The 15,417-nt window shown below is 41.7% G+C and overlaps 1 protein-coding gene across 1 annotated transcript; it reads right to left on the reverse strand.

Moving 5' to 3' along the window:
- Positions 1-7,385: 7,385 nt before the first annotated feature.
- Positions 7,386-12,198, reverse strand: LOC109877541 (zinc finger protein 271-like; the record flags this gene model as incomplete). The annotated part of the gene is made up of 1 exon (XM_020469779.2): positions 7,386-12,198. A coding segment is annotated over one exon (1,407 nt), but the record flags the coding sequence as incomplete, so codon positions are not given.
- Positions 12,199-15,417: the final 3,219 nt, after the last annotated feature.

The raw sequence follows: 15,417 nt of genomic DNA on the forward strand, positions 1-15,417 counted from the left end.
ACATCCGTCATCATGAAGTGCTTTGAGAGACTAGTCAAGGACCATATCACCTCCACCCTACCTGACACCCTTGACCCACTCCAATTTGCTTACCGCCCAAATAGGTCCACAGACGATGCAATCTCAACCACACTGCACACTGCCCTAACCCATCTGGACAAGAGGAATACCTATGTGAGAATGCTGTTCATCGACTACAGCTCGGCATTCAACACCATAGTACCCTCCAAGCTCGTCATCAAGCTCGAGACCCTGGGTCTCGACCCCGCCCTGTGCAACTGGGTACTGGACTTCCTGACGGGCCGCCCCCAGGTGGTGAGGGTAGGCAACAACATCTCCTCCCCGCTGATCCTCAACACTGGGGCCCCACAAGGGTGCGTTCTGAGCCCTCTCCTGTACTCCCTGTTCACCCACGACTGCGTGGCCACGCACGCCTCCAACTCAATCATCAAGTTGCGGACGACACAACAGTGGTAGGCTTGATTACCAACAACGACGAGACGGCCTACAGGGAGGAGGTGAGGGCCCTCGGAGTGTGGTGTCAGGAAAATAACCTCACACTCAACGTCAACAAAACTAAGGAGATGATTGTGGACTTCAGGAAACAGCAGAGGGAACACCCCCCCCATCCACATCGATGGAACAGTAGTGGAGAGGGTAGCAAGTTTTAAGTTCCTCGGCATACACATCACAGACAAACTGAATTGGTCCACTCACACAGACAGCATCGTGAAGAAGGCGCAGCAGCGCCTCTTCAACCTCAGGAGGCTGAAGAAATTCGGCTTGTCACCAAAAGCACTCACAAACTTCTACAGATGCACAATCGAGAGCATCCTGGCGGGCTGTATCACCGCCTGGTATGGCAACTGCACCGCCCTCAACCGTAAGGCTCTCCAGAGGGTAGTGAGGTCTGCACAACGCATCACCGGGGGCAAACTACCTGCCCTCCAGGACACCTACACCACCCGATGCTACAGGAAGGCCATAAAGATCATCAAGGACATCAACCACCCGAGCCACTGCCTGTTCACCCCGCTGTCATCCAGAAGGCGAGGTCAGTACAGGTGCATCAAAGCTGGGACCGAGAGACTGAAAAACAGCTTCTATCTCAAGGCCATTAGACTGTTAAACAGCCACCACTAACATGGAGTGGCTACTGCCAACACACTGTCAATGCCACTGACTCTACTCCAGCCACTTTAATCATGGGAATTGATGGGAAATGATGTAAATATATCACTAGCCACTTTAAACAATGCTACCTTATATAATGTTACTTACCCTACATTATTCATCTCATATGCATACGTAGATACTGTACTCTATATCATCGACTGCATCCTTATGTAATACATGTATCACTAGCCACTTTAACTATGCCCCTTGGTTTACATACTCATCTCATATGTATATACTGTACTCGATATCATCTACTGTATCTTGCCTATGCTGCTCTGTACCATCACTCATTCATATATCCTTATGTACATATTCTTTATCCCCTTACACTGTGTATAAGACAGTAGTTTTTTTTGGAATTGTTAGTTAGATTACTTGTTCGTTATTACTGCATTGTCGGAACTAGAAGCACAAGCATTTCGCTACACTCGCATTAACATCTGCTAACCATGTGTATGTGACAAATAAATTTGATTTGATTTGATTTGAGATTAATTTTATTCTGGTTACACTATATTGATCTCTGGATCCCTCTTGAGTATTTTGTGTGTCTTCATTTTTAAATCGCAGTGCTTAAAGCATCAGACAAGCTCAGTAGCCTACATATAGTTGATTTGATTCAAACACATATATGGAAATATACATGTTTTAAAATGTAAAAAATTGGACAAGGGAACGATTGGTCGAAAGAAAAGCATCGGTTGACCAGGATATATATTTTTTTTTGTCGGGACAGCCCTAATAGCTTTATTCCCTGTATTGTACAGCCTACTGTTATGAAGTTATATGTATACCAGACCAACTGACTGGTTCTTCTGATGTTGTTCACACAGGAGACCATGTTGAGACATTCTCTACATCCAGAGAGCAACAGCAGGAAGATCACAGAGCTAACAGGTCTCACCACTGCCCACATTGTGAGGAGATTTTCCCAATTCTATCAAAGCTAAAAATACACCTTAAATCACACACTGGAGAGAATCTGTATCCCTGTACTGACTGTGGGAAGAGATTCACTACATCAAGGTCTCTGACAGTTCATCAGAGAATACACACAGGAGAGAAGCCTTACTCCTGCTCTGACTGTGGAAAGAGTTTCTCTCGACTGGGCAACTTAAAAACACATGGATGTATACATACAGGAGTGAAACCTTACTCCTGCTCTGACTGTGGAAAGAGGTTCTCTCGACTGGGTGACTTAAAAACACATGAACTTATACATACTGGAGTGAAGCCTTACTCCTGCTCTGACTGTGGAAAGAGTTTCTCTCGACTGGGCCACTTAAAAACACATGCACGTATACATACAGGAGAGAGGCCTTACTCCTGCTCTGACTGTGGAAAGAGTTTCTCTCGACTGGGCAACTTAAAAACACATGAACGTATACATACAGGAGTGAAGCCTTACTCCTGCTCTGACTGTGGAAAGAGTTTCTCTCGACTGGGCGACTTAACAACACATGAACGTATACATACAGGAGTGAATTCTTACTCCTGCTCTGACTGTGGGAAGAGTTTCACTCGACTGGGCCACTTAAAAACACATGAACGTATACATACAGGAGTGAAGCCATACCTCTGCTTTGACTGTGGAAAGAGTTTCTCTCTGCTGGAAAACTTAAAAAGACATGAACGTATACATACAGGAGTGAAGCCTTACCCCTGCTCTGATTGTGTAAAATGCTTCACAACATCAGCTGACCTAAAAGTTCATCAGAGAACACACACGGGAGAGAAGCCTTACTCCTGCTCTGATTGTGTAAAATGCTTCACAACATCAACTGACCTAAAAGTTCATAAGAGAACACACACAGGAGAGAAGCCTTACTCCTGCTCTGGCTGTGGAAAGAGTTTCTCTCGACTGGGCCAGTTAAAAAGACACCAAGTTAATCATAAAGGAGAGAAGCCTTATCACTGATCTGACTGTAGATGTAGATGTATAATTTTTCAACAGCTGAGCTAAAAGGGTCATCAGAGAACACACAGAGGAGAGAAGCCTTACTTCTTCTCTTAATGTGGCAAGAGTTTCTCCCGATTGGGCAATGTAAAAACACACCAACAGATACACACTTGAGAGAAGCCTTATCACTGCACTGACTGTGAGAAGAGATTCTACAGATTGGTGTCTTTTTAAATGGCCCAATGTATACATAAAGGAGAGAAGTCTCATCAGTTTTCTCAGACCAGCTAAGATTAGTCACTCCACTTAATTCTCATCCCATAAAATAATTGGCAACTTTGAATTGGATCAAATGAAGAAAGTGTAGAACACTCTTGTAATCCTATTGTTTCTCACTGTGAGAACTGTGCAGAAAGAAGGGAGCATTCTAGAATAGTAGCCTCTCTTCTCTTTACTGATCAGTGTGCACCTTGTCAGGTTGTGTGTTTTGTTAGCTTCTACTGTAAAGATATTGAGACCTTGGATTGCAATTATGATTGAATATCCTCCGTGAGGCGTCTCACTATGGAGTCTGATGGTTGACTGGGTGGTGCTGCTTCCCTCTGTAGTTTTCTGTGGGAATAAGCTTGTATACACAACATATACTGAGTGCACAAAACATTAAGGACACCTGTTCTTAATGTTCATAGACTGTTTCTGTACAGCACTTTGTGACATCGGCTGATGTAAAAAGGGCTTTATAAATACATTTGATAAATTTGATTGTTTGAAGTCCCGAGATCAACTTGCTGGTCCTCCCCTGTGGAAGCCAGACCCCCTCCCATTGTTACTGTGTGTATGAACACATTTTGAACAATGGCTTGCTAAAATGCTGTGGTGCTGATTAACACAATAGGAAAGGTTTTGGTAGATGTGGACCATCACAGGTGAGTTCCCAGCTCTTCCACTCTGAACAATGAGGCAGGGAAAGGGTAATGCAGCTTCCTCTCTGGTTCCATTCCCCAATAGTAAGTGGATCATACTTGAATTGTGGTAGTAATATTGTCCCTGGACTTTGGTACCATAGAAAACACTTTTTAAATGATATTATTATTATTTAAATATGAAAAATGTCCTTTAAACTGTATAACATTATTAGTATGTATTGTAGAACATACTGGGGGCTAATAGACATGTAGAAGTGTAGTGATATGTATTGAGTGGATACATAGACATTTAAATGATTTAGCATGCTATCAATTAAACAAACACATGTTCTGTATAGATAACCCATAGGCTGAGCAGTAGAATGTAGAATATTTATTTTTCATTAGCGGATCAATCAAGTTCCATGCAGTTATCCAAATACATTCTTCATCAAGGATGAACATAATACATCTAGTTTTAAAAGACAATGTAATGAACATATGTAGTAGTTTCAAAGTATGTATATCTATTAAGGGAATTTTTATCTATAATGACTAATTATGTACTAATCAGAATACAATTATGGTACTGTATATGTACTAATCAAAATACTAAATGATACTGTATATGTATGAATTTTCTTATCTGATCCCAGTACTGAAGTGAATGTGGTCAAGAGTTTAGTAACCATGACAGTCTGTTCCTTTGTACAAATTAATGAACTATCTCCAGACTGTCTAGAATGCTTATCTACACTGACTGACCTTGGCACTAGGCGAGGAGGGAAGGCTTGAGAACTATAGAGCCTTTCTACCAGTGTCAAGAAGAGATGGAACATTTAGAAAACACTGACGTCATTTTCAGTTTATAACCTGTGGTAAAATGTGTATGAAGGTAGTACTCTCTTGAATTAAAGGCTGTTACCTGACTTTTAAGACCGGGGCTCTGTCCATTCTTATAAAATAAGGGTCTTACAAACCCTTAATGCATCGACAGAGTGTTTAATTTTGATTGGGAATTAAAACAGAGGAATTTAGAATTCCATCAACAATATCATTAAACAAAAGTCGTATAGGGAAAGGTGAAATTTACACAATTGTTACCCGGAGGAAAATGAGGGAGTGTCATGCTTTTTATATTTCAGTCAAGGGGAGGGTTTAGTATTTTTTTCAATTTAGTTCATTTTTCATAAATATAACTTTATACTGTTCTTTTCCGAGCATGGTCTTGGTATAGCCTGGGCCTATAGTATAGTCTATGGAACATGTTGGAAGAGAGAAGAAACCTCTGGGAGGAGGGCCGGAGGGGTCCACCCCAACGACACTAACCACAGTCCTATCTCCCACAGTTCTCTGCTCACGCTGCTCTGGACTCATGCAGGGCCATGACAATACCAGTAAAAAGAACAGACCTAGGTCCTCTGAGAAATAGACTGATTGTTTATCTTAGAGGTGGTGAGTGGTGCAACGTATAACTATGTCAGTGTGTGACTTGTATGTTGTATTTGCAGCTGACGTATCGCGTAGGTTGAATAACTCTGGTTTGTGCTTTTACTAGTTGTCCATTTGCGTTTCTACTCTGTTCGTTCAACAACTGTTGGCATAATTATTAGGAAATGGAAGAAGTTCAAGATGACGGTCAATCACCCTCGGTCTGGGAATCCATGCAAGATCTCACCTCGTGGGGCATCAATGATCATGAGGAAGGTGAGGGTTCAGCCCAGAACCACACGGCAGGACCTGGTCAATGACCCGAAGAGAGCTGGGACCACAGTCTCAAAGAAAACAATTAGTAACACCCTACACCGTCATGGATTAAAATCCTGCAGCGCATGCAAGGTCCCGCTGCTGAAGCCAGCGCATGTCCAGGCCCGTCTGAAGTTTGCTCCGTAAGGAGCATCTCAAGGTTCTGGAGTGGCCTAGCCAGTCTCCAGACCTGAACCCAATAGAAAATCTTTGGAGGGACCTGAAAGTCTGTATTGCCCAGCGACAGCCCCGAAACCTGAAGGATCTGGAGAAGGTCTGTATGGAGGAGTGGGCCAAAATCCCTGCTGCAGTGTGTGCAAACCTGGTCAAGTACTACAGGAAACGTATGATCTCTGTAATTGCAAACAAAGGTTTCTGTATCAAATATTAAGTTCTGCTTTTCTGATGTATCAAATACTTATGTCATGCAATAAATTGCTAATTAATTACTTAAAAATCATACAATGTGATTTTCTGGATTCTTGTTTTAGATTCCGTTGCTCACAGTTGAAGTGTACCTATGATAAATTACAGACCTCTACATACTTTGTAAGTAGGAAACACTGCTGATTTTTCAGGTTATCAAATACTTGTTCTCCCCACTGTATCTTACAATACTCATCTCACATGTTTATATTGTATCTTATACCATTTATTGCATCTTGCCTATGCCGCTCGGTCATAGCTCATCCATATATTTATATGTACATATTCTTATTCCATCCCTTTAGATTTGTCTGTATTAAGTAGTTGTTGTGTAATTGTTAGATTACTTGTTAGATATTACTGCATTTGGTGCAATGCTTAGATTTACTTGTGCCGAATCTTACTTTCCAGCACAACAAGAGTCCCCTCCAACAAGAGTTACTATGTGACGTCTCACGTTCAACCTTAAAGCAATATTTTTGGCGATTAACCGGAACACGCGGAAAACACAAATACACCGTTGGTCTACTCGCACCAATGAAAACGTGAGACAGAGATAATTACTAGCTTGGTCAAGCCAATATCTACTCAAATTTTAATCGGCTGGCCCTATGTCCACGCTCAAGAAATTAATTATGACCAAGTCTACTCGCTCCTGAATGCGATAGACAAAAATAACACTACATTGGGCCCAACTAGTATTTTTCTCAGAATGCCTGCATCGGCTGGTACATATGCCCCAGCTCATAGCATTCAGTAAATCCCCTACACACTGATGTGTGTCAGATATACAACAAGAGTCAATCTCGCTATACTAGTATCTGGGTGAAAAAGAAAAACCACACGCACGCCTCTCTCAACAATAATCCTGTTTGGTGTATGAGTAACTTGCTACACAATTCCTATGGACTGAATTCAACAGTGAGGCCTAGATTATCTTAGGTTTCTAGCACGGGGGGCATCAATATGGCCTGGTCAATATGGCCACGTTATCGTTAATGTGATGACATTCTATTTACTGAATAATTATGATTAAATTAATCCTGTAACAATTAACTCCGTAACCTGGAGCAGCCACAGGCAAATTTTGTTTAATGAGTTACCATTTCCAGAATATATCGATTTCATAGCAGTCACCAATTCATTCATTTCATCAGTCTCATTCTGAACTTGGCATAATTCGGAAATCTGCACAAACCCAGGTCTCACTAATAATTCCGTACCACACATTGAGTTGATTATTTATTAACAAGCTAAACGATAACATAAGATACATATACACAAACAGTCTAGGTTATTGGTTAGAACTTCATACAATGGCAACAGGTCCCTAGTGGACCAACACAAGATAAAGATTTACATAGAGAGAAAGAGCAAGAGAGAAATTCAACACTTGGATACATTTGTAAACTATGCTTAGTTTCAGCCCTAACAGCATAACTGCCCCTGTTATGGGTTAAAAGTGTAATGCATGTATTTATGTGTTGAAGGTCACTGTTGGGTGTCTCTTCGTGGGTCGAGTTCCGCTTAGTGGGAAAGGTTTGGCCAACGCCTTGTTCATTCGTCTTCAGGTGCAAGTCTCCGATTCTCCAAACTGTCACAATGTCCTTTCTCATAGTTGTCAGTTTCCTTGCACTCGTTCTGTGAGAGTGGGCTTCTGAGGAGGCTAATCAGCCGTGTCGATGCTCCCGGCGTGGGTAAGAGGGCCATGTAGACAACCGGTGACTTGAAAAGAATAGCCAGATGGTTCTGCTTAAATTCAACTTCCTTGATACAGTACTAAGAATAGCTACTCCACCATAAACTTGATTGTTCAGAGATTTACTTTGTCTTCAACCTCGTGTTGCGTTTTGGGGTCACGACTAGTCGTAGACCTCGGCTGCAGTGCATGTTCAACTTAGTCTGATATGTAAATTCTTAACTCATGTTTTATACCCTAGAGTAGAAAGGGGCGTTTACATCTTTATGACACACTCTCTGGGTGTAGCTAGTTACAAGGTATTAGGATTTTCTGTGATCTCGTTTGGACAACTAAAATCAGCCTTATCATCACCAAAACATTCTCTTTCATCTGGATATTTTCTACACAAAGTATGTAAACATCACATATACATTATGAAAACTCTTAAAGTTAATGTTTTTGTAATAACATCCTCAACTTTTAATAACATAAAATGTACATTCATATTCATATTCCATCCATCATTGTTTCCACCATTTGGCTGATCAAATATACATGTCCATTTATTTGATGCTCTGTAGTTTTGGGCTGTAAACTCTTCCTAAGGCACACAGACATTCCAGTCTCACACATTAGAGAACAGAATAGAGTTGGGCTGTTGCATTATAATTTAAGATGGGCGTGAGGTCATAAACCCCCCCATCGATACCTCTATACTTAGAAGAACCGGGATCCACTGTAACCTGATCCTCACAGGACCGTCATGTCGGTCCCCATCTGGTGGGTTCAACTTGGAAGGATCCTGCATTTTGCAACCCACCATAAGAATGACCATCGGACGTCAACAATTATATATACACACAGTGTGGGCCATTTGTTTGTGAGAATGTGAATGGGATCAAATTTGGTTTATATATAGACACCATATCATTTAAAACAGTTTGTTTAATTTAAAATTATACACAAGAAAAGATGTTGCCCAGAACAAATTATTGTACAAACATTAACTTCAACAGTTACTCAACAGTTCCTGAGCACTCGGTAGCAGGTTCTCATCAAGAATCTCTCTGTACTTTGCTAATTTCCTCGATCCTGACTAGTCTCCCAGTCCCTGCCGTTGAAAAACATACCCACAGCAATGATGTTCAGACATCTTGTGGCATTCAAATGTTGCTCCACTTTTATCAAGGTGGCCCAATGTGTGCCCTGAAAACACACCCCACACCACCAGCCTGCAATGCTGACACATGGCATGGATGCATGGTTCTCCTTAGCCTAGTCTTCCCATCAGCATGACACAGCAGGAACTGGGATTATCTAGACCAGTGGATCCCAAAATGTTTATAGTCCCGGACCCCTTCAAACATTCAACCTCGAGCTGCGTACCCCCTCTAGCACCAGGGTCAGCGCACTCAAATATTGTAAGCCACACACACACACACACAATAGGATACATTTATTAAACATAAGAAATGAGTGTGAGTTGTCGTCACAACCCGGCGTGTTGGAAGTGACAAAGAGCTCTTATAGGACCAGAACACAAATAATAATACATTATGTTCTTTATTTAACCATTTTACATATAAAACCTTACTTGTTAATTGAAAATGGTGAATACCTCACCACAGGTTAATGAGAAGGTTGTGCTTGAGAGGATGCACATAGCAATGTTGGGTTGTATTGGAGAGTCTGTCTTAAATCATTTTCCACACACAGTCTGTACCTGTATTTAGTTTTTATGCTAGTCAGGGCCGAGAATTCACTCTCACATAAGTACGTGGTCGCAAAGGGCATCAGAGTCTTAACAGCGCAATTTTCCAAGGCAGGATACTCTGAGCGCATCCAAATCCAGAAATCTGGCAGTGGCTTCTGATTAAATTCCATTTCCACAGATCCGCTTTTTGTCATTTTGATGAGGCTCTCTTGATCAGATATCGGTAAGTGGACTGGAGGCGGGGCATAGAAGGGATAACGAATCCAGCTGTTTGTGTCATCAGTTTCGCGAAAGTACCTGTGTAATTGCGCACCCAATTCACTCAGATGTTTCGCAAGATCACATTATGTCTCCCTGTCATGGCTTTCGCGCCATCAGTACAGATACCAACACTTGACCACCAAAGTCCATTTGATGTCACAAAGCTGTCCAGTACTTTAAAAAGATATCCTGTTGTCCTGGTTTCCAGTAGTTTGCAAAAGAGGATGTCTTCCTTAATTGACCCCCCAAAAACGTAACGGACATATACCAGGAGCTGTGCCAGGCCCGCCATGTCTGTTGACTCATCCAGCTGTAATCCATAGAATTCACTGGCTTGTATATACGAAGCAGTAATTGTATCAAAACATCTCGCCATGTCACCGATGCGGTATAGTTTTTTTGGGCCTTTCCTCCAGCCATATCCACAGAAGCAGGAAGAATGAAGTCCTCCACAATAGTATGGTGCTTGCCTGTCCTTGCCACTCGGAAGCTCACCGTATAAGACGCTTCTAGCCCCTTCTTATTAATGGCATCTGTTGCTTTAATAGGTGTCTTACTACTCGAAAGTTGTCTTAATTCTTGCTCAAAAAACTCCTGTGGCTTATTTTTCAATTTGGCATGCTTTTTTTCAAAATGTCTGCGCAAGAGTGAAGGTTTCAGTTGTGAGCTATAAACACACTTTGGCTGAGGAAAGGCACTATTCCCAATATAAGTGAACCCCAAATCAATGTAGGTTTCATCATATTTGCACCTCTTCGATGGTCCAACATCCCGGTCTGTTGTTCGGTGCTTTCCCAGGTAAAGGGGCAGTAGCTCTTCGGCTGCATCAGATTCACAACTGTCAGCAAAATTGCCAAGATGCTCACTGATCATTCCATAACGCTCCCTGTTCTCTGCATTGTTCTTCATTTGATCCAATTCAACATTGCAAATTATTTTATGAGAAGAATTAAGTGGAGTGACTAATCGCTGGTCGTAGCTACTCTCCTTTATGTATACCTTGGTGTCTTTTTAAGTGGCCCAGTTGAGAGAAACTCTTTCTACAGTCAGAGCAGGAGTAAGGCTTCTCTCCTGTGTGTATACGTTTATGATTTTTTAGGTTGCACGGTTGAGAGAAACTCGCCCCACAGTCAGAGCAGGAGTAAGGCTTCTCTCCTGTGTGTATACGTTCATGTTGTTTTAAGTTTCCAAGTTGAGAGAACCTCGCCCCACAGTCAGAGCAGAAGTAAGGCTTCTCTCCTGTGTGTGTTCTCTGATGAACTTTAAGCTCAGATGATGTTGTGAAGCATTTTCCACAGTCAGAGCAGGAGTAAGACTTCTCTCCTGTGTGTATACGTTCATGCTGTTTCAGGTGGCTCGATTGAGAGAAACTCTTCCTACAGTCAGAGCAGGAGTAAGGCTTCTCTCCTGTGTGTATACGTTCATGCTGTTTTAGGTGGCTCAGTTGAGAGAAACTCACCCTACAATCAGAGCAGGAGTATGGCTTCTCTCCTGTGTGTGTTCTCTGATGAACTTTTAGCTCACCTGATGTTGTGAAGCATTTTATACAATTAAAGCAGGAGTAAGGCTTCTCTCCTGTATGTATACGTTCATGTATTTTTAGATCGCCCAGTCGAGAGAAACTCTTTCCACAATCAGAGCAGGAGTAAGGCTTATCTCCTGTATGTATATGCTCATGTGTTTTAAAGTGGCCCCGTCGAGAAAAACTCTTTCCACAATCAGAGCAGGAGTAAGGCTTCTCGCCTGTGTGTACACGTTCATGTTGTTTTAAGTTTCCCAGTTGAGAGAAACTCGCCCTACAGTCAGAGCAAAAGTAAGGCTTCTCTCCTGTGTGTGTTCTCTGATGAACTTTTAGTTCAGATGATGTTGTGAAGCATTTTACGCAGTCAGAGCAGGAGTACGGCTTCTTTCCTGTGTGTATACGTTCATGCTGTTTTAGGTGGCTCAGTTGAGAGAACCTCGCCCTACAGTCAGAGCAAAAGTATGGCTTCTCTCCTGTGTGTGTTCTCTGGTGAATTTTTAGCTCACCTGATGTGTTGAAGCATTTTACACAATTAGAGCAGGAGTAAGGCTTCTCTCCTGTATGTATACGTTCATGTGTTTTTAGGTCGCCCCGTCGAGAGAAACTCTTTCCACAGTCAGAGCAGAAGTAAGGCTTCTCTCCTGTGTGTACTCTCTGATGAACTGTCATAGCCTTTGATGTTGTGAAATTCTTCCCACAGTCAGTGCAGAAATACAGATTCCCTCCTTTGTGTATTTTTAGGTGTATTTTGAACTTTGATAGAATTGGGAAAATCTCCTCACAATGTGGGCAGTGGTGAGACCTCTTAGCTCTGTGATCTTCCTGCTGTTGCTCTATAGATGTAGAGAATGTCTCAACATGGTCTCCTGTGTGAACATCAGAAGAACCAGTCAGTTGCTGTGATATACAGTACCAGTCAAAAGTTGACACACCTACTCATTCAAGGGTTTCTTTATTTTTGCTATTTTCTACAACATCAAAACTATGAAATAACCGAAGAATTGTTAAACGAATCAAAATATCTTGTAGTTTGCCTTCACAGCTTTGCACACTCTTGGCATCTCAACTACCTTCACCTGGAATGCTTTTCCAACAGTTTGAAGGACTTCCCACATATGCTGAGCAAATTGTTGGCTGCTTTTCCTTCACTCTGCAATCCAACTCATCCCAAACCATCTCAATTGGGTTAAGGTCTGGTGATTGTGGAGGCCAGGTCATCTGATGCAGCACTTCATCACTCTCCTTCTTGGTCAAATAGCCCTTACATAGCCTGGAGGTGTGTTGTGTCATTGTCCTGTTGAAAAACAAATGAGTCCCACTAAGCCCAAACCGATGGAATGTTGTCTCACTGCAGAATGCTGTGGTAGCCATGCTGGTTACATGTGCCTTGAATTCTAAATAAATCAGACAGTGTCACCAGCAAAGCACCGCCACAACATCACACCTCCTCCATGCTTCACGGTAGGAAATACACATGCGGAGATCATCCAGTCACCTACTCTGCGTCTCACAAAGACACGGCGGATGGAAGCAAAAATCTGAAAGTTGGACTCATCAGACCAAAGGACAGATTTCCACAGGTCTAGTGTCCATTGCTCGTGTTTCTTGGCCCAAGTACGTATTTTCTTATTGGTGTGCTTTAGTAGTGGTTTCTTTGCAGCAATCCGACCATGAAGGCCTGATTCACACAGTGTCTTCTGAGTAGTTGATTTGTCTGTTACTTGAACTCTGTAGCATTTATTTGAGCTGCAATTTGAGGCTGGTAACTCTAATGAACTTATCCCCTGCAGCAGAGGTAACTCTGGGTCTTCCCTTTCCTGTGGTGGTCCTCATGAAAGCCATGGAACCAAGTTTCATCATAGCGCTTGATGGTTTTTGCGACTGCACTTGAAGAAACTGTCAAAGTTCTTGAAATGTTCTGTCATTTCTCTTTGCTTATTTGAGCTGGTCTTGCCATAATATGGACTTGGTCTTTTACCAAACAGGGCTCTCTTCTCTATACCCCCCCTACCTTGTCACAACACAACTGATTGGCTCAAACGCATTAAGGTAAGATATTCCACAAATTAACTTAAGGCACTTCTGTTAATTTAAATGCATTCCGGGTGACTACCTCATGAAGCTGGTTGAGAGAATGCCAAGAGTGCAAAGCTGTCATCAAGGCAAAGGGTGGCTACTTTGAAGAATCTCAAATCTATTTTGATTTGTTTAATACTTTTTTTTGTTTACTACATGATTCCATGTGTGTTATTTCATAGTTTTGATGTCTTCGCTATTATTCTACAATGTAGAAAGAAAGAAAAACCTTTGAATGAGTAGGTGTATGCAGAAGCACAGTGGTTATGAAACACTCCCTAGAAAGCAGGAACCTTGGAAGAAACGTAGAGGAACCAGGCTCAAAGGGGTGGCCAGTCCTCTTCTATCTGTACCGGGTGACATATGTATTCATATCAGTAGGCTGGTACTGAATGTATTCATATCAGTAGGCTGTACAATACAGGGGAATAAAACTATTCTAAAAGTGGGTAAGAGATGAAAGCTAAAAAGGGGAGTGTCATCCTCTACTCACTATAACAAGGGTTAGTAACTACACAGACTCATTTCATATCATCCTCCTCTCACTATCACAAGGGTTAGTAACTACACAGACTCATTTCATAGAACTTTACAACACTGGCAGTTTGTCTACTTCACTTCTTTAGTCTACTCTCTGATCACTGCAGACAGCCCAATGAATAAAACAAATGCTGGCAATACTGGTGTCAAACCATGCAAGTGTCAGTAGCATGAAATAACATCTACCTTCTCATTGAAACAGTTCATCATGAAACAGTTCTACTGCAACTTTTCATACACAGTGGGAAGTTGGAACGAACAACACACTTAGATAGAACCTGTGCTTACCATGAGAAACAGATGTCCCAATCTTCTCCTCCACTTCATCTTTAATGTTGGCATTCAGCTCCAGTGTTTGACTGCAGTCTTCCAGCTTCACTGATGCCATCTCTGGATCCTGCAGTGCAAACTGGTCTCGACTGTCACAATCAGGACCCTGTGACTGTAGGTTTGGACTCAGTGTGGAAGGAGAGAGGCAGGCTGCGTCTGTCCTCACTGCTGAAATTAACGGCCTCTGGCTTGATCTGAGTCGGCCTGTAATAACAATGAGAAACAGACAAGTTATTGTCTTGACAGTTCCAGAACTTTCTTTATTCTCCAAAAATATATTGTTTTTTCTTGTTCAATTATCTAATTCAGTGCTTGACTCCCTGACCAAGGCCCTTCTCTCCCGATATCTCAGTTTGGCCGGGCGGCCAGATCTATAATAAGTATTGGTGGTTCCAAACTTTTTAAGAATGATGGAGGCCTTTTGATCATATCCTTGGACTAAAATGATTGCACATGATGTTCGGCTTTCACACGGACATCTTGTGCAAAGGGCCTTTGGGTAACGAAGCACATATTCAACGGCATCCCTTTTCCTTACATAGGCTGTTCATTTCTGATCTTTGATATTTTATTGGTTTGTAACCGTATCATGGTATACCACGTTAATATTATATGTGAGGGCCACTTTGTTACTTGGTAGCTACTAGCAAAAGAGCCTGTGTTGTGGATCATCTACAACTATTTTGGACTGTCCATACTGTAATATTAGTCTCAGGCTTCACTAACTTGCATTACTGTTTTAGGTAGAGCTATTCTTTCCTACTTTTCAAAAATGAATAGGATGTGATATTTCACATATCATCTTGCCAGATACACCTTTTGTTGTGATATTTCACATCATCTTGCCAGATATGCCTTTTGTTGTGATATTTCACATATCATCTTGCCAGATATGCATTTTGTTTTCATATTTCACATATCTTTTGTTGTGATATTTCACATATCATCTTGCCAGATATGCCTTTTGTTGGGATATTTCACATATCATCTTGCCAGATATGCATTTTGTTTTCATATTTCACATATCTTTTGTTGTGATATTTCACATATCATCTTGCCAGATATGCCTTTTGTTGTGATATTTCACATATCATCTTGCCAGATATGCATTTTGTTTTCATATTTCACATATCTTTT

This window comes from Oncorhynchus kisutch, unplaced genomic scaffold (assembly GCF_002021735.2).
Source record: "Oncorhynchus kisutch isolate 150728-3 unplaced genomic scaffold, Okis_V2 scaffold4085, whole genome shotgun sequence".
Lineage (NCBI taxonomy): Eukaryota > Metazoa > Chordata > Actinopteri > Salmoniformes > Salmonidae > Oncorhynchus > Oncorhynchus kisutch.